Source organism: Glycine soja, chromosome 18 (genome assembly GCF_004193775.1).
Source record: "Glycine soja cultivar W05 chromosome 18, ASM419377v2, whole genome shotgun sequence".
In the NCBI taxonomy this organism is placed as follows: Eukaryota; Viridiplantae; Streptophyta; class Magnoliopsida; order Fabales; family Fabaceae; genus Glycine; species Glycine soja.
The window spans coordinates 9,434,531-9,460,553 of NC_041019.1; the positions used below are offsets into that span (position 1 = coordinate 9,434,531).

The 26,023-nt window shown below is 33.1% G+C and overlaps 2 protein-coding genes and 1 pseudogene across 2 annotated transcripts in view; all 3 read left to right on the forward strand.

The window, feature by feature from the left end:
- The window catches only part of LOC114396240 (disease resistance protein RPM1-like), a 56,730-nt gene extending 38,399 nt beyond the window's left edge, over window positions 1-18,331 (forward strand). Inside the window, exon 2 of the mRNA XM_028358142.1 lies at window positions 17,989-18,331. The gene's annotated coding sequence lies outside the window, so the exon portion shown is untranslated. The remainder of the gene's footprint in view (window positions 1-17,988) is intronic.
- On the forward strand, window positions 15,921-17,738 carry LOC114396884 (disease resistance protein RPM1-like). The gene has a single exon (XM_028359059.1). It carries the CDS (start codon window positions 15,921-15,923, stop codon window positions 17,736-17,738), a length of 1,818 nt encoding a protein of 605 aa, XP_028214860.1.
- A 3,941-nt stretch (window positions 18,332-22,272) lies between the features above and the next one.
- On the forward strand, window positions 22,273-24,448 carry LOC114396885 (annotated as a pseudogene).
- Window positions 24,449-26,023: the final 1,575 nt, after the last annotated feature.

Sequence of the window (26,023 nt, forward strand, 5' to 3'; positions counted from 1 at the left end):
ATGAGGATATTTTTAAAGGTAAATAACTAATTTAGTGCTTGAAAGCAATAAAGTTTTAAAAAGGTATATAAAAGAACAAATCATCACTTATTTTAGTACAAAATTTAAAAAGTTAGCGATAATATTAACATACTTTGGGAGACTAAATTGACAAAAGTAGTTTACAGACTAAAATGATATCATAGGGACTTTTAGCAACTTTTTTTATTTTTTATTTTTGTGGTTTACTCATTCGACTGTTGCCTTTTCATCTTGGTCCACATTTAGTTTGCACGTTACATTTTGCAAATTTTTTTTACGCAATTGCTTCTTGCACCAATTTAAGCTTCTGGAATATCTGTTTTCAAATATAAAATTACATTATGGAATAACCATTTCAGAATGTAAATTTTTACATATCGGAAAAACAATTTAGGAATGTAAATTTAGATTTTGGAATAGCGGCAGGAACCAGGAAGCAACATTGGAGGTGCAAGAAACAATTGTCCTTCTTTTAATTAAACCACAAATTTTGCTAATTATGGGCTTTTTGTTAGGGACATGTCTGGTATGTTTGCCACAGATTGAATTTTGGAATTGAATTTTGCAATGATGGTTTGGTTGGACAATAGACAAATGAATTGTTTTGGGGCCCTGCTGCTACTGCCACCGCTAATTAACCCTCCATCTTTTCGTTCTTATTTTTTTCTTACTATAAACTGACCCGACCCAAGTTATATTCGGATCCAAATAATTTCGACACGAAGGAATCAAATAGGATATTTTTTGGTACATGGAAATGGAATCAAATACGATAAACATGTTTCTGATCTATACTAAATGCTCAAAATTTGAGTTAGGTCCCCAATACGTTTTTTCTTTGCATTTGATTCTTATATTGATATTTGAAAATTTTTATTTTAGGTCTCCATTGTTAGCATTCCTCCATCAAGTGATGTGTCCATTAAATATGATTTGTAGTTATTTTTAAAATTGTTAGTATTTATTTTGAAACTAAAATTATTTTTAAAATTGTTAGTATTTATTTTGAAACTAAAATTACAATTTGGCAAATTTTTTATGAAAATATTCTTGGACTTCGGCTGTGGGTTTAAATAATAATAGGCCCATTGTTTTCCTATCCCTGAAAATACATTTACTTCCTACACTTGATTTTTTGCTTTATGTACCTTTAAAGGACAAAAATACCCCTAATCTTGTTCACCGACACCCGATACCAGAGAAAATCTGCAATGCCTGCTCCGCTGCCATGTCCAAGGGCTACGACGGCAAAATGCTCAACGACTTCAAGAATTGCCTCGTCTTTGAGCTCAACAATAGCAAAATGGTCATATTCAATGTCAGGAACTTGATGAAGGTGTAAAACATGCCAGCATTCCAGAAACCCCTTCCGAAAATATTGAATTTTCCGAAAATATTGAATTTTTTTAACATTCTGTAAATGTGTTTTTAAAATTATGATTTTACCATTTCGAAAAGAGATTTCCAAAAATTATGACCTAATTCTAAAAACTCTTTTCCAGAATGATAAATTCCAATTCTAGAAACATCTTTCTGGAATGTTGAAAAAAAAAAAAAACTATTCTGGTGTAACGTGGAGACTAATTAGAAGTATGCAGACATAGTAATTTCATACCATACAACAATTTCTATACTTATACCACTGACATTTGGTGGACAAACATACCTAATTAGCAAAAGGGTAAGTTGACCCAGTCTTTGATATTCTTTTCTAGTTAAATTAAAGTTTTATTTCAATAATCAACATAATAAAAGTTCATTATCAAAGTAAAACTCTAGTTTGCATTCAAGACAAACATACGTTATCAAAGTTTTGCATTCAGTTTCTATTTAGATGCATCATGTTTGCACCAAGTTATGAGAAATTCTCTTTCACGTATTTTAATACTTTTTCCATTGAAATTTGTATTCTATTTCTGAATAAGGAGAGAAACTAACTCCGTATAACTTCTTTGCCTTTTATAATGTTTCCTTCCTCATTTTAATTTTAATAAAATTTCCTCTGCTTGTGGTTTCTCTTGTAGGCTTCCATTCATTCTATGCACCAAAATCATGGTAACAAAATTAAATAAAACAAAGGATCAATTTATAGATATGATTTCCAATTCCAGGATCTTGATCATTTTATTCTTTTATTTTCTGTGGTTATACTCAAATTATGAAATGTATATTGATCTTCAATCTTTGCCTATCCCTTAATGACTAATTCTGCAAATGCTTTTACTCTATTATGCCCAATTACCATTTACTATAACGTTACCATTTTCTTCCATTATTTTAAACAAAAAGGACCCGTTCAATTTTCAAACTTAATTTTGTTTAATTCGGAACCACTTATTTTGGTGGGGAAAAAATAGAACGAATGCTGACCCTTTTTGTGTAAAATTCACATTGAATTAAACATGTAAATTGTCAGTGGAATTAAAATTTCCACAGAAGGTGAAAAGTGATTCTGGAAAAAAAAAAAAAGATAAAAAGAAACTTGAAATTAAAGCATTATTAGTAACTTTACTTACCAGGAAAATAGTACGGTAAAGAACAAGAATGCAATGATACAACAAATTTACATTTTTAGTATGAGTACAAACATACAAAAGAATTGCAGTTCCACGAACCAATTAAGTGTTGGATGATCACTGCATGAAAAAAAAATACAATGAATTTCTAGAAATACAAACAAAAAAAAAAGTGAATATGGGGATGTCTTTTGATCTAAGTAGAACCTGAGGCCACACAAATTGTTGGCAGTTTGATCTTATGTGAAGTGAAGTCTCTGATGTCAAATTGATCAACTGCTAATCATACTAACAACAGCTGAATTAATTATGCTCCTGATATGTTGCTCCAAACTCTCCTCTCCACGCCCAATTAAGTGATCATCATCCCAAATAAATAAATTTTACGTTGCTATAGATGTTTTCAGCTAAATACGATGCATTGAATAGGGAACCTCTTTATGAGATAGAATTGTACCTCTGCAACAGCTGCTTCAAGCTCAGCTTCTGTTAGTTTAACAAGTAGTTTTTTCCTGAATTCTGAACAGCTTCAGCTGTATCTCAAAGTTGAATCTCAAGCTCTAGTTCTCCCTTTTCCATAATTTTGATTCCCCTTTTCTTTCAACCCTCAACACAGAAAGCTCAGCAGAAAGAGATTTGGCAACGCAGGCATGATCTTTTTTGAGGCTTTTGCTGTTGCCTTCTTCACCTCTTTTCACTATAGCATCATGCTTAGCAACCAAGTCATCATATTTTTCTAGTAGATCAGTGTAGTGTTCTACCATTCTAGAATGTCCCACAACTGCTCTCTAGATCTTTAGTGCATCATTCATCTCTATTGTGCATTTCTTCTATAACTTAGTTCCATCTCCAACCTCTCTATCTCTTTGGACTAACTCTTCAGGGACTTCTTTAATTTCACAATCTTCCTCTATAATACATCATACATGGTAAATAACCATTTCAGGAAATTCCCCTCAGAATCAAAACATACATTTGGAATTTATCCATCACTCCATTAGGATTTCCTGCTTTTTCAGTTGTTTCAAACCAGGATTTCAAGCTATCTTGGACCTCAGTGGAATCATGAGTAGATATTTTGGTCAGGCAAGATGCACAATGGACTTCATCACTGGAAGGTTTCTGTTGTATTGTTTTATTTTTCTCATCAGATTCAGCATTTTCAATATCTCGACATGGTGTCAAAGTTAAGCGAGCGAAGGGGAAGGAAGTTGAAGATATGTTCAATGCTGAGTTCTGCTGGTGATAGTCAAGAATCTGCAATTTCTTCTGAAGGCTTGCTGGCAAGGACTCAGCCTTGCTAGACTGTAATGAGGGATGCGCGTGCTCACGGTTTTCATATGGTTTTCGTAACATATTGTTGTTACTAAAAGTTGAACTCTCCACATTGTTCCTGCTTGCAAGATAACTGGAGGAAATAGCCATACTTGTGGTTTGAGTTTTCCTAGCACAACTGTGGTATGTCAAGTATTGGAGATTGTTTGCATGAACTGACTGAAATATGGCTACCACTGAATGTAGATTTAGACAGTTCTCCTTGAGGGGTTATTCAAAGTTTTTTTCTCAGCATAGCTTGACCCTTTCAATTTCATCACCACTACTGGTGGTCTCTGCATCACAATTTTCCTCAACAGAATAAAACTGGACACAATCTGCACTGACAGATATGTCACTTGATTTCCATCTGATGAAATATCCAATTCATGGTTTTAAATATCAGTCTGCAACCACAATTGTGGCTGCAACGTCAAGGTATTCTGATCAATTGCAACGGCATCATGATCGCAATTACGGCCGCATCAGTCACATTTTCCCGCAATGTAAAGGTTTTCTGACTCACGACAATGAAATTTAAAACCATGATCATAATAAAAGGTAGTAAGAGGATTTGTAGGAGGATGGAGTAGGAGGATATAACATTACTCAACTGTTCTTTGTCATCCTCGTTGACATTTACATGCTCATCAGTATCATTATCAATGTTAGGTTGGAGAAGAAAACGGTTTAAGCCGAATCTAAACTAATTCGAGCTTTTCCATATATTTTTTTATTGGTAAATGTTAGATTGTTTTATTATAAATGTCAGATGGAGGAACTCACCTACAACTTCTCCCCTCTATTCTTCCTTCACCATTCTCTAACCAAACACAAGATGGAAGAAACACATTAGTAAAAAAAAATACAAGACGTTGAAATCATGTTATGGCTATGTAGTTTTTGTGTGGCCATTAATTAAACTAGATATTGATCCATGCATTTCATGGGTAAAAAAAGTCATACTTGATAGGGTCCGGAAATATTACGTTGAACTATATTTATAAAAAAATGTTGAATTGATATATTTTAAAATTGTGAAATATTTGTTGAAATAGGAAATAATGATATTATCTGTGATGGGTTCTCAACTGCAAATATGATAGGGTCTCGAAATTTTAACCCTATTTACGAAGGAATTCTTGAGTTAGAATAAAAAGTTGTAGCCATAAAGGTTATAAACCTTTGAAGAAAAGGAGCTTATAGAGTTTCACTGTTGAATGCAAGAACCTTAAAAATATTAAACACATACGGTTGATATATTACTCCAATTTTGATTTGCAACCTCAAAAGGGGCCAGAACATAAAAGAACAACTTGGTAGCAATTCAATTTTCAAACTAAATATGCTGAAACAGCCTATCACCTGTAATATAACATCCCATTTTTTTCATAAAATAAATTAAAAATGATTTTATTTAAAACAAAATAGAATTTTAAGAAAATAATGAGTTTTTTGTAATTGAATAAATAAGAGAAATAGTTTTATTAATTAAAATAATAGTTTTAAGGTAAATAAAATAAATATGTTTAGAAAACAAAATATTTTTTATTCATTTGACAGGAAGTAAAATAGATTTTTATATATAAAATGATAAAATAAAAAAATAGAGTAAATAATAGGCCTAGAGTACCCTAAATATAAATAGAGGCGTAATAGGTCACTTTTTAGATTTACCACACATTCCTACGCTCTCTCTTCCTCTCAAATCCATTTTCCCTATTTTCTTTCCCAAAATCCTCTTTTTTTTTCGCATACACTCAAACTTGTCTTAGTAAAACGACGATTCCGCACTTGTCAATCGTTGGATCATCGTGAAATTTGAGCACAAGGTTCAAAACTTATTTTCGCACACACCCACCATTGAACTTTTCGAGATAGTGTCTGTGGTGGAAGAAATGTCCCTCACATTGAGCTTTCTTTTTTCTCGTATACACCCAAACTTGTCACAGTAAAACTACGATCCTAGATTAGTTAACCGTTGGATCATTGTGAAATTTGGACACCACCTTAGAAACTCATTTTGCACATTCTCATCATCAGGATTGGCGAAATAATGTTTTTTCAGAGAGAAATTAGTCTCGCACATTGACAATGAAATAAAGGCCAAAATCTCTTTAATTTCCTTCTCTGTAACGCTTAAAAATCCTAGCAGAACAATCAAAGAAAAAACTTGAGGAATCTTAGACAACCGCTAGAGATGCTGCTATCGCTGCTGGACTAGACACGTGAGCCAGCTTAGAGGTAAAGGATGAGTTTATCGTAATTGGGGTTAGAATGAATATGTGTAGGGATGCTTAGGGAATCAAATCGGAGTTTATTTTGGGATGTTTATTGTACTGAAATTCTTCCTATATGATTATGTGAAATTGTGTTGAGGGGTTTTACTCCCCATGTTGTGAGAAACATTTTTGTATAATTTGTTTGTATTTTAGACAAGAATTACTGGATTGGTGTGATAAATTGTTATAATAAGATCATAACATTATTGTTGAGATTGAGCATAAGTGCAAAGTTGAACATGTGTTAATTTTTAAAATACATGTAAACATGTGATGATAGATTGTGACGCTGTGATATGTTAAAATTGTGGACATGAAATTTGATTGTGAATAAGTGTTTGGTTAACACTTGATGTGACAATACTTGTGTTGTGAATTATACAATAACCCGACTGGTGTTTACATTGAGAAAAGTGTTTATGCATTATGTTAAAGGAAAAGTGTAGGATTCTTAGTTAGGAACCTAAAGTGTTAAATTATAGCGCTATGTGTTAAACGTGTTTGAAACACGAGTGTGAGGTTGTGAGTATTGTGTAATTCATTAGCAGTGTTTGCGTCCAAAAATTATTTTAGGGGTTGAACTTGAATCAGGAAGGTGAGACCCTAACGGATTCTTCGGAGTCTAGATCTTGGGGTAAAGACACTTAGTTTGAGTGCTCCTTTAAGCCTATATTGATCCCGTATGGTTGGAGTATTCTTGCAAAAAATAGTGATTTTGGCTTATCACCTTATGATTTTACTCAGTGAGAGTGACCTAACATACCCATTGTGTGGTGTGTTATGTACTCTTAAGCGCTATAGTGTGATTTTTCACTGACATAGTACCACATTGCATATAAGCTTGAGTCTTGGTATAATTGTTGCATAACGCTTGCTAATTGTTTATTATGAAATTGATGAGTGTTATTACATCTTGACCCGAGTGTGTGATTCATGTGTAATGTGATTGATGATTGAAAAATGAATTTTAAATGACAAAGTGGTAAAGTGACGTGAATTGTATTAAGTTGAGTTATGTTATAAATACTTCTATAATTTATTTTGATCGTGTCTTTGTTTATTTGTATTTTTTTAGAAATGTGATAACTCACTCGCTGTGTGCAGATGACTTTAAAGAATTTTGTGCTAGAGGACGCCGAGACACAATGCTCTGATAGGATGTGACATTGGGGATGAGTTTTATTTTAATTGCATAATGTTATTTTATTTTAGTTTACCTCAGTGATTTAACAAAATTTCTTTTGTAAACTTTGATAGTCTGTTGTGAGCCGGATATACTTTTAATAAGTTTTATTTGGTAATAATGAAGTGAATGTGAATCTTTTACCCTTGTGAATTTATTATTATGTATTTTTATATATTTTATTTATTTATATATATATCAAAGTAAATGGTATCACATATATGTTTTCATTTAAAGCTAAGAACATTTATATGCCAAATGTAGACAAAATCTAATATTAATATCTTTTTATATCTATTTCAATCTCAAGAGACAAATTTGAAAATATAGAAATAAATAAAAACGAAAAGTTTCCATCAATGAATTACGTTCAAATTCAGTTGGCTACTTGTGCTAATAATGTCAACGAAGATACCTTGGATCCAAAAGAAACTCCTTAGGAATGTAGTTGATGCCAACTCGGAGATCTGTAGTAGCTTCAAGATCAATGATTTTGAATGTACGAGTCTCTGATCCCAATGGTTTAAAAAATTGTGACCTTAATTTGGATTAAGGATCTTTTTGCATTGGATAAAGTTAAGCAATCTTAAAATTCTTTACCTTCAAACAAAGTAATGTTTTGTGACTTTATGTGACTTTATATCCCTATGCACAATACCAGTAGACCGAAGACCATCCAATGCAAATAAGAATAAAATATGCCTCATGATTATTTCAATGATTCTATTTTTTCTTTCCAATCCTTTGGGACTTAAACCTCACCCAAAATTAATGTTTCAACCTGAAATTTGTGGCACCATCATTTGGTATGATATGAAGACTTTAGGCAATCATGATTTATACCATGGGAGAATAAAATTCAAATAGAATGCAAGAACAATGTGCTTCATTACAGAAACTTAGTGAAGAATAGTTGAAGATTATGAAACATTTCAACACAAATTTATATTTGAAAATGGATGTATTATGTAACTCCACCCCCTAACTTTCTCACACAAGGAAAGATGGCATAAAATCAGTTTGGATAAATCTCTCAATAAAAACTTAAATAAAAACAAAATAAAATGAATCAAAATTCTCACATAAGTCAAAATCAATTTTGATATATGGTCAAGTTTTAAAATTGAAAAGCTCCCATAATCTAGAAGCTAGCTAATCTGTTGGTTTTGTGGAGGAAATTATAAAAAACAGAGGAGAGAAGAGAGACAATACGTATGCAGAGAAAATAGAATTATTCTATTCTAATTCAAATTGTTCTCAGTAGCGATACAATAAATAGCAAAAGATAAACTAATTAGATAACAAGATATTAGCAAAACAGAATATTAAAACTATCTTGCTCCTTAAAGATAGGAACCACTTATTAATTGGGCTAATCCATTAAAACTGTCTTACTCCTAAAATATAGGAAATCAACTTATTTACTAAATCCTATTTTAAAAATTAAAAAATAAAATATTATGCAGTTACAAAAGTATATCTTCAACACTCCTCCTTGCTTTTGGAACTGCAAACTCCAATTCTTTGAGTTCAAGTTTGTTGATAGGTAGTGACTTTGTAAACATGTCAGCCAATTGATCTTTAGACTTACAGTAAATTAAGTTCACTTCTCCACTTTGTTGCATCTTTATCAAATAATAAACCTTGATGTTGAAATGTTTAGTCTTCCCATGACACACGGGATTGTTTGCAACAATAATGGCTACTAGATTGTCAACAAAAATTTCAGTTTTGTTCTTTTTGAGAAAATAGAATGTTTGGCCTTGTTGTAGTGAGATACATTGGACATCCAATCAAACTCCCATAACATCCTTCATCAATGTTATCAACACCTTCTTCTTTGCTAAACTTCTCCTTTTGATTCATTGGAGTGCTAACAGATTTGCATTCCTCCATTTGAAACTTCTTCAAATTTTCTTTTGCATATTTCCTTTTTTCCATGTTTAGCATTCTTTCAAGATGGCAATGATCAAGTCTCTTGTGCTTGAATTCCGTGGGTGTGACTTGAGTGAAATAGGTTGTATGCTCCTCCTCTACTGGATCAAATGAAAAGCTTTTACCTTTCATTTTAACCTTTAGAACTTCCCAGCCAAAAATGTCATAGATAAAGCAATGTTGATGTTCAAAGGACACTTTAAATCCCTTTTTAATCAACTGACCTACGCTTAACAAGTTTTGGTCAATGTTAGGTATATAAAGAACATCTGATATTAATTTGATACCTGAACACGTTGAAATTGCAATAGTTCCTTTTCCTTTTACTGGAATATAGCCACCATTCCCAATTCTGACCTTTGAGACATTAGTTGGCTTCAAATCTTTGAATAAGGTCTTATCATATGTCATGTGGTTCGTACAACCACTATCAAGCAACCAACTTTCCCTTGATTTACTACTCAAGAAGCATGTGGCCACAAACAGTTGGTCCTCTTCTTCTTGATTAGCATTCTGAGCTCCCTCATCATGGTGATTTTTGTTGGGGCAGATCACCGCTTCATGTCCTATCTGGTTGCACTTGTTACATTTTGCATCTGGTCTCCTCCAACATCTGAAAGGTGCATGACCTTTTTTGCCACAATGATGACAAGGTGGATAATTTTTCTTTTTATCCTTACCTTGGTTGTTTGCACTGTTTTCGCTGCTTGCTGGTTGATTCTTCTTGAAAAAATCCTTTTTGCTTTCATCAACTTCATGATGTTTGGCGGGCAAAGCACCTTCGACAACATGATCTTGCCTCATCAACCTTCGCTGCTCTTGAGCTTGCAGGGCGTGTAGCACTTCTGCCAATGTGATTTTCGACAGATCCTTTGTGTTCTCCAATGAAGCTATAGATGCTTCATACCTCTCCGGCACCGTTACCAAAATTTTCTCTACAATTCTCGAATCAATAAAATCACTTCCCAACAACTTTATCTTGTTGGCAATACCCAACAATTTGTTTGAGTATTCTTTGATTGTCTCTGACTCTTGCATCCTTTGAAGCTCAAATTCTCTCCTTAAATTCAGCACTTGCATGCTTCATATTCTATCATCTCCACTGTATTCCTCTTTCAAATAATTCCAAATTGCTTTGGGTGATTTTAGAGTCATGATTCTGATGAATATCATTTGTGAAACACCAGTGAACAAACATGACCTCGCCTTTGCCTTCTTCATCTTTCTTTCCTTGTGATTTTTAATTTGGGCCATGGTGGGATTTTCAGGCAGCGGAAATATTTCATAATCCTCTTCCACAGCATCCCATAAATCCAAAGACTCCATGTAGGATTGCATTTTCACTTTCCAAAGATCATAATTCTCTCCATCAAAGATTGGAAGAGTTATGTGGAAAAAACTTGCTTCACCTTCCATGGTAAAGGTCCCGTAAGAATAAAGCTCTGATACCAATTGTTGGTTTTGTGGAGGAAATTATAAAAAACAGAGGAGAGAAGAGAGACAATACGTATGCAGAGGAAATAGAATTATTCTATTCTAATTCAAATTGTTCTCAGTAGCGATACAATAAATAGCAAAAGATAAACTAATTAGATAACAAGATATTAGCAAAACAGAATATTAAAACTATCTTGCTCCTTAAAGATAGGAACCACTTATTAATTGGGCTAATCCATTAAAACTGTCTTACTCCTAAAATATAGGAAATCAACTTATTTACTAAATCCTATTTTAAAAATTAAAATATAAAATATTATGCAGTTACAAAAGTATATCTTCAACATAATCCAAATTGGGTAATACTTTCCTTCTCAAATGCAGGACAACTGATATAACTTTATTAGAAAATTTAAGGCCTAAATAATATAAAACCCAACAGTTTATCAAATACAACCAGGCTGATTAAATATAGTACCAACATTATATGGAAACCGTCTGCTCTGCATCAAGTCAGCTAGGGTGGCATCCCCTTCAAACCGCCTTATAAGCCAGTATATATTCAGCCGCTTTCTTTGAAGGGATCTGCAAACATTATGTGAGAACTTTTGTATTTGTGATGACTGAAACTAAATTGTTAAATGATGTGATGAAAATCTCTTTGGTTTCCCATACAAGTACAACAATGATACCCAAAATTCGTAAGGTAGTATTAGTTTTAATAGAGCAACACCTCAACAAAACCATAAACAAAATTCACACAACTGTTTGCAAATCTCAGTGAGAACATATATGAACAAAATGGTACTATGTTGCAAAACGGATTGAGAAGAAAATGCAGTAACTGTTGAGCAATGTCAACCTAATTAATTTTAAAAAAATTTAATGACAGCCTAGTAACTGACAAGTAGCATTTGTTTCAGACTTTAAACACCTTGGAAGACTGATATGGAACACTTTTAATGACAGTTTAATAACAGCCTGAGTAACCGGTGTCTCTAAATTTAAAACGATGAAATGAGAAGAGTGTGCCACGTAAGCAAAAAGGATGTAATGGAAGAATCTCAACTTTCCGATGGCATCTTTAATACAAGTTTTTTATATAGGTTTCTTAATCATTTTTTTTAGTTCCCGAAACACATTTTGTGATACTTGTACTATCATGTCACTCCTAAAAAATTCATATAAAATTTTACTTCAATACTAAGAAATCACAAGAAACTTCAAAAAATCCACACATTTATATTTTTTTTATATTATAACTTAATTATTGTTCAAATAAAACGGGTATATATCAGGGATTAAAAATATATTTAAGTCTGAAATAATTAATTCATTTTTGAAAAGCAAATTACTATTTCCACCCACCACCTACCATCATTTAAAACAAAAAACATCACCGAATGCTAAAACCTTCCTTCCCCTTCCCCAATGTTAAAACTTCATTTTTCTTTCATAAACAAAAAAATCACCCACCATCATAAAAAAAACTCCACATCTTCCATTCCTTCTTCTTCCTTTTCTATTTTCTCCCCCCCGCCCTGTCATTTTGTATTCCTTTGGCCTTTTCTTTTCCTTCTTCCTTTTCCTTCTTCTTCGTTTCACAACCACCCTTTACCGCTTCCCCTTGAGCCATCGAGGTCGCTCCCTCGTTCAACCACAGTTTCCCCTCAAGTCACCAGTGTTACTCCCTCGCAACCACGACAACCCCTCGAGCCACCATCGCTGCTCTCTCGTGCAACCATCGTCAATGACGATAGAGGCAGTAGTCTGTTCATGGTCACTATTCGTACTCTTTAATTTGGTTTGTATTTTATTTTGAGTTGAGATTGCATTGAGTGATTTAATTTTTTTGGAAAAAATGCAATTTTTTTTGTGAAATTTCATCTTTGCGTTTGCTTCATCGGTTTAATATGATTTGTTGGAAGTGTTCATGTTCTTCCTTTGCTTCATCTCTGCAAATTTACCCTCTTAATTTAGTTAATGGTTGGAGAGTACGAATTTTATGAAAATTATGATTTTTTATTGATCAGAAACGGTTTCTTATATAAGGAATGCACCATCTGCTGAAGAAACCAGTCATGTCCAGTCACTTTGCTCTAATGTCGAGGAACTTGAAAGAAATCGTTCCTTAAATTAAGAAACCCACAAAGCACCTCCGGTTGGAGATGCTCTTAAAGTAGGAGGTGGCAATGTCACAACTTGTGTCTTAGAATTATATTTTATACATAGATGACAAAAACTTAAGAGTCAAATTAAATTATTACATTTCATGTTGATGTCATACCAATTGCATCTTTCTCATTAAGAAAAAAATAAATATATTTTTAATTCTTATAATTTAGTATTTTTTAATCCTTACAAATTATATTTATTTTATTTTTTCCTTAAAGTTTTTAAAATAATTCTTTGAACCATAAAAAGTGTTATTTAAATCACTTAAAGGATGAAAAACAAAACAAACATAATTTGCAAGGACTAAAATAAAAAATTACAAATAAAAAAGGAAAAAATTACTAAATTAAATTATAGGGACTACTAAAGATATTTAAAAAAAAAATCATATATTCAATCTTTTGATATTTCAGTAACAAGAGGAAGAAAAAATAACATGCACCTTGCATGTGTAATAAGGATTGAAACGAGGGATGAGATTTCAACAACATATGGGTAAACAATTGGATATGTTAATTTGGGTTAAAATTGGGAATGAAAAAGTTGGATTAGTGTAGAGGGGAGATGAGATGTAGTAGAAGAGAGAAATATAGAAAAATGACTCGTACATGAATATGTTGATGTGGCAAAAATAATATTGCAATCTCATAATGCATAGTTGTGTGCCTTAGGATTTATATATTTTTAATTTTGTATCCGTGCATCTATTTTTTTTGTAATATTTTAAAATTTTACACATTATTGTAAATTTATGAAAATTAGTTCCATAATTATTATGTCTCTTTTGATAAAATTAAATAAGTTAATATTCATTTTTTTACAGAAGTTAATATTCGTTTACTCTTTTAGTAATTTCAATCATCTTATTTTTGTTGGTTTGATGCATATAAATATGTTTTATTTACTTTCAAGTGCATGTAGTTTTCCAATAGTTTTTGAAATTAAAAAAAATGATAAATATAAAGGTAATTGAATTTTTCATGTTAGAGCAAATTAATTAAGTGAATAACACAAATCTTTCTTCATTTTAAAACATTACTTTTAGCTTCCTGATTTATTTTAGGAAGTTACATGATAAATTTTATGAAATTCTAAATATTAATTATATTTTTTAATACCTATATCAAAACCTTAAATATCATAAAAGTGAATTCGAGGGAGTATTAGAAGAAAAAAATTTTAAACCCGAGTGCATAAATTTATATATATATATATATATATATATATATATATATATATATATATATATATATATATATATATATATATATATATGATTGTTTCCTTTGAAAAGTATTTCTGATTTTTAATAAAAGAAATTGATTTACCAAAGTTAGAGCCTAAAAATATGGAGTCAAATGAAAAATCAAAATGAAATATTTATACCTCCAAGACATATACTCTCCGACGAACACCGTTTTTTAATTAATTTTAATTGGTACTACTAACGCTGACAAATACAATTAGCTTTCTTTAATCACATTCAGATTAGCTAGATCACAAATTCAAAGGTTGTTATAGTAAGACAAAAATAAAAGGAGGGAAAATCACAACTTACTCACAAGGAAGTCAAATTTTATTTCTCTCCTATTCCAAACTAAATAAAGTAGAAGTCTTATTACGGAGAAAGATATACTATTTATTTATTATTTATGAGAATCATATGTTTAAAAATAATATTGATTTCTTATAATTAATAATTTAGGAAATCTTAGAGTTTTACACATACTTCCATAACAACTTTATTAGCATTAGCCTGAGTGTAAAATATCCTTTTTAATTGTCATTTTTTTGGGAAAAAAATAATTTTATATATATAACGTGTTCAAAATAACATTAGTTATACTTTTGTCTATTATATTCTAATTTTCACCTAATTCTTAATTAATTTATACATATGTATTTATTATGGTGTATAAATAAAAAAGAAATAAAATAAGAAATTTTATAATTATTTTATTAGAATGAAGAAAATTTATTGTATTTTTAAAAACAAATAGAAAGGAAGCAAAAGGAGTATTTTTCTATTGGTAAATGACAATCACAATCGCATTGGTTAAGAGCGTACAATTAAAGAATGATTAAGCTAAAGTCAAACTCTTCTTGATCTTGAAGGACAGTTTAGATTCCTCCCATCTTAGTCTCAACACTCACCAATAGCAGAAACTAGATCTAGACTAAGATGGCGAACTTACTGGAAATTGTAGCGCCCTTCGCTGTTGATTATTTGCAAACACCCTTGAAGAAAGCTGTGAAGTCAGTCATGGAGGTTCCAAAAGATGTGGCAGACATGAAAGACAAACTTGATGGGATTCAAGCCATCATTCATGATGTAGATAAGATGGCAGCAGCTGAAGAAGGCAACTCACATGATGGTCTCAAAGCAAAGCTGAAGCAGCTGGTGGAAACATCCTTTTGCATGGAAGATATCGTTGATGAATGCATGATCCATGAGGAAAAGCAACTTGGTGATGATCCTGGATGTAAAGCTTTACCTTGTAAGGCTATTGATTTCGTCAAAACTACGGCCTCTCGTCTTCAATTTGCATACATGAATGAGGACGTGAAATCCGAATTTCGTGGAATCAAGGAGAGGAATGGAAGTGAAGATAGCTACCAAATCCAATCTTCTGGAGGAAACCAAAACATCACGTTCCATAACCTTCGAATGGCTCCTCTGTATCTTAAGGAGGCTGAGGTTTTGGGCTTTGACGGCCCTGGAGATACATTGGAAAAATGGTTGAAAGAGGGGCGAGAAGAGCGCACTGTAATCTCTGTGGTAGGAATGGGAGGACTTGGAAAAACTACTCTTGTCAAGAAAGTTTTTGACAAAGTCCGGACACATTTCACTCTCCATGCATGGATCACAGTATCTCAATCCTACACCGCAGAAGGACTGTTGAGGGATATGTTGCTCGAGTTTGTAGAAGAAGAAAAAAGAGGGGATTATTCTTCAATGGATAAAAATCATTGATAGATCAAGTGAGAAAGCACTTGCACCACAAGAGGTATGTTGTTGTGTTTGATGACGTGTGGAATACTCTTTTTTGGCAAGAAATGGAGTTTGCTTTAATTGATGATGAAAATGGAAGTAGGATATTAATCACAAGCAGAAATCAGGATGTTGTTAATTCCTGTAAGAGATCTGCTGCTATTCAAGTGCATGAGCTGCAACCTTTAACTCTTGAAAAATCATTGGAATTGTTTTATACAAAGGCATTTGGATCTGACTTTAATGGACGTTGTCCAAGCAATCTTAAGGACATATCCACTGAAATTGTTAAAAAGTGTCAAGGCTTACCACTAGCAATTGTGGTCATTGGTGGTCTTTTATTCGACAAAAAAAGAGAAATACTTAAATGGCAGAGGTTTTATCAAAATCTAAGTTGTGAACTACGGAAAAATCCCAGTTTAAATCCTGTGAAAAGGATTTTGGGTTTCAGTTATCATGATTTGCCTTACAATCTCAAACCATGCTTCTTGTATTTCGGAATATATCCAGAAGATTACAAAGTTGAACGCGGGACATTGATTCTACAATGGATAGCTGAGGGGTTTGTTAAATCTGAAGCAACAGAAACTTTAGAGGAAGTGGCAGAAAAATATTTAAATGAGTTGATCCAAAGAAGTTTGGTTCAAGTATCTTCATTTACTAAGGGTGGCAAAATTAAATACTGTGGTGTTCATGACCTAGTATATGAAATTATCCGTGAGAAAAATGAAGATTTAAGCTTTTGCCATTCTGCAAGTGAGCGTGAGAACTCGCCAAGAAGTGGGATGATTCGTCGCCTAACAATAGCATCCGATTCCAACAATTTGGTGGGAAGTGTTGGAAACTCAAACATTCGATCACTTCATGTTTTTAGTGATGAAGAATTATCAGAATCCTCGGTGAAGAGAATGCCTACAAACTACAGGTTATTAAGGGTACTTCATTTTGAACGCAATTCACTGTATAATTATGTTCCGCTCACGGAAAATTTTGGGGATTTATCCCTTTTGACGTACTTAAGCTTCAGAAATTCAAAGATAGTAGATCTTCCAAAATCAATAGGCGTGTTGCACAACCTAGAAACATTGGATCTAAGAGAATCTCGTGTGCTTGTGATGCCAAGAGAGTTCTGCAAGCTTAAAAAGTTAAGACACCTTTTAGGGTTTCGGCTTCCAATAGAGGGTAGCATTGGAGATCTAACGTCCCTAGAAACACTGTGTGAAGTGAAAGCAAACCATGATACAGAAGAAGTAATGAAAGGGTTGGAAAGACTTACACAATTAAGGGTGTTGGGCTTGACCCTTGTTCCGTCACATCACAAAAGTTCTCTGTGCTCCTTGATAAACAAGATGCAACGCCTGGACAAGTTATACATTACTACTCCAAGGTCATTACTTAGGCGCATTGATTTGCAATTTGATGTATGTGCACCTGTGCTTCAGAAGGTTCGCATTGTAGGGGGTTTAAAGGAGTTCCCAAACTGGGTTGCCAAGCTCCCAAATCTTGTTACGTTGTCCTTGACACGCACCCGTTTGACTGTTGATCCATTGCCACTACTTACGGATTTACCATATTTGTCGTCCCTCTTTATTAATCGTAGTGCATACGATGGTGAAGTTTTGCAGTTCCCAAACAGGGGGTTTCAGAACCTTAAGCAAATACTACTGAATCGCTTGTATGGTTTGAAATCCATCGTTATTGAAGATGGAGCATTGCCTTCTCTTGAAAAGTTCAAGTTAGTCAGAATTCTCGAACTGAAGGAGGTGCCTTCTGGTCTCTACAAGTTACCAAATCTTGAGGTTTTCCATGCTATTCATATGTCACCTGAATTTCAAGAAAACTTTAATCTCAACAGAGGACAACGTCAATGGATAATAGAATGACGGTGGAAATGAAAAAGGTCAGACTTTCAAAGTGTAGGTGTTTTTTTTATTCTTATGCTGAATATAATTGTTATTGCTATTGTCAACTGTTTAGATTTCAACCTATAAGTTTTATTTGATTCCGAAAGTAATTTCTCTGTTTTTTTGCTTCTCATACCCTCTCTTTAATTTGGAATATATGCATTTTTTGTTGTTGTTTATTCTGCATGTTCCATCATTACTCATAATATACATGTTTTTGAATTGGTAGGCCCTGGGATTTAAGTTTCACGTACTTCTAATTCTCCATGTGGACTGTGACAACAACAGCGTTGAATCATCATTAAAACTGCCTTGGAATTCATCATTGCTCCTTCAAGTCCCCAGATAAACAGAATATGCATGTGAACCTATCTTAGTTTCTTTAGCAAAGTGATGTAAAACTTCTGAAAAAAGCGGAATGATTTACCACATTTCGCTTTTTTATTAGTTCCTTCTTAGATGTATTATGTTTGCACCATGTTACGAGAATTTCTCTTTCAAGGATTGTAAGACCTTGTTCATTGTAATCTTTTTTCTGTTTCGGAATAAGGAGAAAAACTAATTCTGTATAACTTGTTTGCTTTTTATAATGTTTCCTTATCCATTCTAATTATATTTTATTTAGATAAAATTTCTTCTGTTTGTGGTTTCTCGTGGATGCTTCCATTCACTACACCAAAATCATGGCAACGAATCAATCATACCCCGCGCGTGCATATATATATATATATATATGATTTGAAATTTCAGGATCTTGATCATTTTATTTTTTTTGTTGAATCGATCATTTTATTTTAATAAATAACATAATATGTCACATAGAAATCAATTATTTATACCATAAGCAAATAATAAGAAAAATTTACTTATTTTTTTTAAAAAAAAATGATAGAAAACCAAACATTTTGATGAAAAATAAACAATAGAAGAAATTTACTTATATGTTTAAATTTTGAAAAAATTAACATGATAGAAAATGAAATAAAAATTAAAAAACAGTATTATCCAATTTGCTAGCTTAAATGTGTTGTATACTTTCAGGAATTCTAAGTGATCACAATGGCATTGTGACTGCAATTACAGCTGCATCAGTCACATCTTCTGGACCATGAGTCACCACATAAGGAGATCTGATACCATACTCTAACCCAAAACCTTAAGGCTAATAATATATGATAGGGTCTGAAAATATTAGGTTGGATTATGTTTAAAAAATGTAGAATTAATATATTTTAAAATTGTGAAAAGTTTGTTGAAATTGGAAATAATGATAGTATCCGTGATGGGTTTTCAACTGCAAACATGATAGGGTCTGAAAATTTTAACCCTGCTTACAAGGGAATTTGAGTTAAAATAAAAAGTTGTATCCATAAAGGTCATAAACCCTGTTGAATGCAAGAAACTTAAAAATATTAAAAAATCTTAAACACATATACGGTTGATATATTACTCCAATTTTGATTTGCAACCTCAAAACCACTTGGTAGCAATTCAATTTTCAAACCAAATATGCAGAAGCAACCTATCACCTGTATATGTTTTCATTTAAAACTAAGAACATTTATATGGCAAATGTAGACTAAATCTAATATTAGTATCTTTTTATATCTATTTCAATCTCTTCAAGAGACAAATTTGAAAATATGGAAATAAATAAAAACGAAAAGCTTCCATCAATGAATTACGTTCAAAGTCAGTTGGCTACTTGTGTTAATAATGTCAAAGAAGATACCTTGGATCCAAAAGAAACTCCTTAGGAATGTAGTTGATGCCGACTCGGAGATCTGTAGCAGCTCCAAGATCAATGATGTTGAATATATGAGACTCTGATCCCAATGGTTTAAAAAAATGTGAGCTTAATTTGGATTAGGGATCTTTCTGCATTGGATAAAGTTATGCAATCTTTAAATTGTTTACCTTCAAACAAACTAATGTTCTGTGGCTTGATATCCCTATGCACAATACCAGTAGAGTGAAGACCATCCAATGCACATGATTATTTCAATGATTCTATTTTCTCTTTCCAATCCTTTGGGTAAGTCTTAAAACCTCATCCAAAATTAATGTTTCAACTTGAAATTTGTGGCACCATCATTTGGTCTGATCTGAAGACTTTAAGCAATCATGATTTATGATATGCCCAGAGAACTAAAAGTCTGGTTTCGAGGACCAGAGAACCTCCAAGAAGAAAGGTAAGGAAAATGGAAATTTCATTCATGTCTGTGCTTGATTATTACACGTATATTTATAGCAATTTCTAAGTAACAAAATTTGTAATTTTGTGCCTAAGGAATATTATATTCCGTTATGCCTGCCTCCACAAGACCGACAAGCATCAAGCAAAGGGGTTCTGATGATTTTGCTGATGAAATACCCACTTCACCCTTCAGACAAAGTCCTAGCCTTGAGGTAAGTGGGTTTCTTCACTGCTCTCTTGGTTTTCTCTGCTTTCTGCACCTGTGTTGTGGATGTTGCTACTCCTTGAGTGACTTCAATTGCTTCTTGCTTCTGCCTGTGTCTCTGTCTCAGTTGAGTCCTGTCTTCTTCCTTCCTATCAATTTACCATGGGAGAATAAAATTCAAATAGAATGTAAGAACAATGTGCTTCATTACGGAAACTTGGTGAATAGTTGAAGATTATAGAACATTTTAACACCAATTTATATTTGAAAATAGATGTATTATGTAACAGCACCCCCTAACTTCCTCACACAAGGAAAGAGGGTATAAAATCAGTTTGGATAAATCTCTCAACAAAAACTTAAATAAAAACAAAATAAAATGAATCAAACTTCTCACATAAATTAAAATCAATTCTGATATATGGTCAGGTTTTAAAATTGAAAAGCTCCCATAATCTAGAAGCTAATCAAAATTGGGTAATACTTTCTTTCTTAAATGCAGGACAACTGATATAAACTTTATTAGAAAATTTAAGGCCAGAATAATATAAAACCCAACAATTTATTAAACACAACCAGGCTGATTAAATATAGTACCAACATTATATGGAAACTGTCTGCTCTGCATCAAGTCAGCTAGGGTGGCATCCCCTTCAAACCGCCTTATAAGCCAGTATATACTCAGCCGCTTTCTTTGAAGAGATCTGCAAACATTATGTGAGAACTTTTGTATTTGTCGTGACTGAAACTAAATTGCTAAATGATGTGATGCGAATCTCTTTTGTTTCCCCATACAAGTACAACAATGATACCCAAAATTCGTAAGGTAATATTAGTTTTAATAAAGCAACACCTCAACAAAACAATAAACAAAATTCGCAGTTGTTTGCAAACCTCAGTGAGAACATATATGAACAAAATGGATAAGTAGAGAATGCATTAACTATTGAGCAATGTCAACCCAATTAATTTAAAAAAGGTAAATGACAGTTTAGTAACTGATAAGTAGCATTTGTTTCAGACTTTAAACACCTTGGAAGACTGATATGGAACACTTTTAATGACAGTTTAATAACAGCCTGAGTAACCAGTGTCTCGGAATTTGAAATGGTGAAATGAGAAGAGTGTGCCACCTAAGCAAAAAGGATGAAATACAAGAATCTCTGCTTTCTGAAAATCACAGATGGCAATGTCACAGCTTGTGTCTCAGAATTTATTTATTATAAATAGATGACATACAAAAGCTTAAGAATCAAATGAAATTATTATACACTCCGGAGTTGATGTTATAGCAGTTGCATCTTTCACATTAAGAAAAAAAAATTAAATATATTTTTAATTCTTGTAATTTAATATTTTTTAATCCTTACAAATTATATTTTTAAAATTTTCACAATGTACACATTATTGTAAATTTATGAAAATTAATTCCATAACTTTTATGTCTCTTTTGATAAAATTAAAAAAGTTAATATTCATTTTTTTTACAAAACTTAATATTCGTTTACTCTTTTGGTAATTTCAATCTTTTGTTAGTTTGTTGCATATAAATATGTTTTCTTTACTTTCAAGTGCATGTAGTTTTCAAATAATTTATGAAATAAAAAAGATGAGAAATATAAAGGTAATTGAATTTTTCATGTTAGAGTAAATTACACAAATTTTTATCCTTTCAGCATATTACTTTTAGCTCCTTGATTTATTTTAGGGAATTACATTGGTAAATTACAATCACAATCGCATTGGTTAAGCGTGTACAATTAAAGAATGACCTAGGGAAAGTCAAACTCTTCTTCATGTTGAAGGACACAGTTTAGATTCCTCTCATCTCACTCTCAACACATACCAATAGCAGAAACTAGATCTAGACTAAGATGGAGAAATTGCAGGAAATTGCAGCGTCCTTGGCTGTTGATTATTTGCTTCCACCCTTGAAGAAAGCTGTGAACTCAGTCATGGAGGTTCCAAAAGATGTTGCAGACATGAAAGACAAACTTGATGGGATTGAAGCCATCATTCATGATGTAGATAAGATGGCAGCAGCTGAAGAAGGCAAGTCACGTGACGAAATCAAAGCAAAGGTGAAGCAGCTTGTGAAAACATCTTTTCGCATGGAAGATATCATTGATGAATACACCATCCATGAGGAAAAGGAGCTTGGTGAGGATCCTTGATGTGCAGCTTTACCTTGTAAGGCTATTGATTTCATCAAAACTACGGCTTCTCTTCTTCAGTTTGCATACATGAATGAGGATGTTAAATCAGAATTTCGTAGGATCAACGAGAGGAATGGAAATGAGGATACCTCCCAAATGAAATCTTTTGGAGGAAACCAAAACATCACGTTTGACAACCTTCGAATGGCTCCTCTGTATCTTAAGGAGGCTAAGGTTGTGGGCTTTGACGGCCCTAGAGATACATTGGAAAAATGGTTGAAAGAGGGGCGAAAAAAGCGCACTGTAATCTCTGTGGTAGGAATGGGAGAACTCGGAAAAACTACTCTTGCCAAGAAAGTTTTTGACAAAGACAGGACACATTTCACTCTCCATGCATGGATCACAGTGTCTCAATCCTACACCATAGAAGGACAGTTGAGGGATATGTTGCTCAAGTTTGTAGAAGAAGAAAAAAGAGTGGATCATTCTCAGAGTGATTATTCTACAATGGATAAAATATCATTGATAGATCAAGTGAGAAATCAGTTGCGCCACAAGAGGTATGTTGTTGTGTTTGATGACGTCTGGAATAACTTTTTTTGGCAACAAATGGAGTTTGCTTTAATTGATAATGAAAATGGAAGTACGATATTGATCACAACCAGAAATCAGGATGTTGTTAATTCCTGTAAGAGATCTGCTGTTATTCAAGTGCATGAGCTGCAACCTTTAACACTTGAAAAATCATTGGAATTGTTTTACACAAAGGCATTTGGATCTGAATTTGATGGACGTTATCCAAGCAATCTTAAGGACATATCCACTGAAATTGTTAAAAAGTGTCATGGTTTACCACTAGCAATTGTGGTCATTGGTGGTCTTTTATTCGATGAAAAAAAAAATACTTAAATGGCAGAGGTTTTATCAGAATCTAAGTTCTGAACTAGGGAAAAATCCCAGTTTATCTCCTGTCAAAAAGATTTTGAATTTCAGTTATCATGATTTGCCTTACAATCTCAAACCATGCTTCTTGTATTTCGGAATATATCCAGAAGATTACGAAGTTGAACGTGGGAGACTGATTCCTCAATGGATAGCTGAGGGATTCGTCAAATCTGAAGCAACAAAAACTTTAGAGGAAGTGGCAGAAAAATATTTAAATGAGTTAATCCAAAGAAGTTTGGTTCAAGTATCTTCATTTACCAAGGGTGGAAAAATCAAAGGCTGTCGTGTTCATGACCTACTACATGAAATTATCCGTGAGAAAAATGAAGATTTAAGGTTTTGCCATTCTGCGAGTGAGCGTGAGAACTTGCCAAGAAGTGGAATGATTCGTCGCCTAACAATAGCATCCGGTTCCAACAATTTGATGGGAAGTGTTGTAAACTCAAGCATTCGATCACTTCATGTTTTTAGTGATGAAGAATTATCAGAATCCTCGGTGAAGAGAATGCCTACAAACTACAGGTTATTAAGGGTACTTCATTTTGAAGGCGATTCACTGTATAAGTATGTTCCGCTCACAGAAAATTTTTGGGATTTATCCCTTTTGACGTACTTAAGTTTGAAGAATTCAAAGATAGAAAATCTTCCAAAATCAATAGGCTTGTTGCACAACCTAGAAACATTGGATCTAAGACAGTTTGTTGTGCGTATGATGCCAAGAGAGTTATACAAGCTTAAAAAGTCAAGGCATCTTCTAGCTCATGATAGGTTGTTTGGGTTATTTGGTGGGCTTCAAATGGAGGGTGGCATTGGAGTTCTAATGTCCCTACAAACACTACGTGACATGGATGCAGAAGAAGTAATGAAAGAGTTGGAAAGACTTACACAATTAAGGGTGTTGGGCTTGACCAATGTTCGTGAAGAATTCACAAGTTCTCTATGCTCCTTGATAAACAAGTTGCAACACCTGGAGAAGCTATACATTAATGCAAAATATATACTTGGGGTCAATGATTTGCAATTTGATGTATGTGCACCTGTACTTCAGAAGGTTCGCATTGTAGGGGTGTTAATGGAGTTCCCAAACTGGGTTGCCAAGCTCCAAAATCTTGTTACGTTGTCCTTGTTGCAGACCTGTTTGACTGATGATCCATTGCCACTTGTTGAAATTGCTACAAATTTCTAGAATATTCTTAAATATAATATGTATGAATATGGTAGAACAATCTAGAACTATAGTGTGTATGAATATGGTAGAACAATCTAGAACTATAGTGTGTATGAATATGGTAGAACAATCTAGAACTATAATGTGTATGAATATGGTAGAACAATCTAGAACTATAAGTGTATGTATAAGATAGAAGAATCTAGAACTATCATGATACTAATCTATCATGAAAACTCTAGAAAGACCTAAAGTAATGTAGAAACATTCACCACTATGGAGAGGTTGGTGACTTGAGCCTATAAATAGGCAATTGGTATGTTGTAATTGACAATCCAAGAAATCAATGACATAGCCTTCTTTCTAAAACAATTCTCTAAAACTATCAACTATCAACTATCATCTAATCAACTATCAACAGTGGCATCAGAGCTACGTTCGGTCATACATTGGGCGTAGTTATCTTACCTACCTACCATTCCAAAATCCTCCCAACTACTTCAAAAATTTCCTTTGTACTACTAACCCACTCCAATAATGTTTTTTCTAGGCTATGGATAACATTACTCAATCGTCAACTATTTTTGTCCCTATCTTCAATGGTGAAAATTATGATTTCTGGCGTGTTAAAATGGAAACATATTTTTCATCTCAAGATTTATGGGACATAGTGGAAGAAGGCTTCACCATTCCCGCAAATACTTTAGCTCTTAATGCATCTCAAGAAAAAGAGTTGAAGAAAAATAAACAGAAAAATTCAAAGGTGTTGTTCACCTTGAACCAAGCGATGACTGATCCAATTTTCCCAAGAATTATGGGAGCTAAGACTGCCAAAGAAGCGTGGAACACATTGCAGGAGGAGTTTCAAGGAAGTGTTAAGGTACGTGCTGTTAAACTTCGATCTCTAAGAAGAGATTTTGAACTATTGAAGATGAAGGAGTCTGAGACAGTTAAAGATTACTATTCTAAAGTTAAAGAAATAGTTAATCAAATGAGAGCTTTTGGGGAAGATATTCTTGACAAGAAAATTGTTGAGAAAATTCTAATTACTATGCCTCAAAAGTTTGACCCAATCGTGACAACGATTGAGGAAACCAAAGATCTGTCCATTCTATCAGAGACAGAACTTGTGGGCTCTCTTGAAGCATATGAGCAAAGACTGTATAGGCATAAAGAAGATACAATTGAAAATGCCTTCCAGTCAAAGTTTAAATTTCAGCCCCAAAACAAAGAAAATGGAGGAAAGAAAAATTATGGAGAGAAAAATTGTTGGTTCCATAATATGCCACAATGCAACCATTGCAAGAAGTTCGGACACGTAGAGAAAAATTGTCGCAACAAAAATAGGCATCAAGCCAATATATCCAATATATGCAAAAGGCAAGGCCACGCAGAGAAAAATTGTTGGTTCCGTAATATGCCACAATGCAACCATTGCAAGAAGTTCGGACACGTAGAGAAAAATTGTCGCAACAAAAATAGGCATCAAGCCAATATCGCAGAGGAGCATGATCAAGAACAATGTACGTTCTACGCCACTCAAGACTCAATAAAAGAAAAGGGAGGAAGCTGGTACTTGGATAGTGGATGTAG

Coding starts and splice junctions, on each gene's coding strand:
- LOC114396884 (XM_028359059.1), top strand. CDS start 15,921: ATGGAGTTTGCTTTAATTGATGATGAAAATGGAAGTAGGATATTAATC.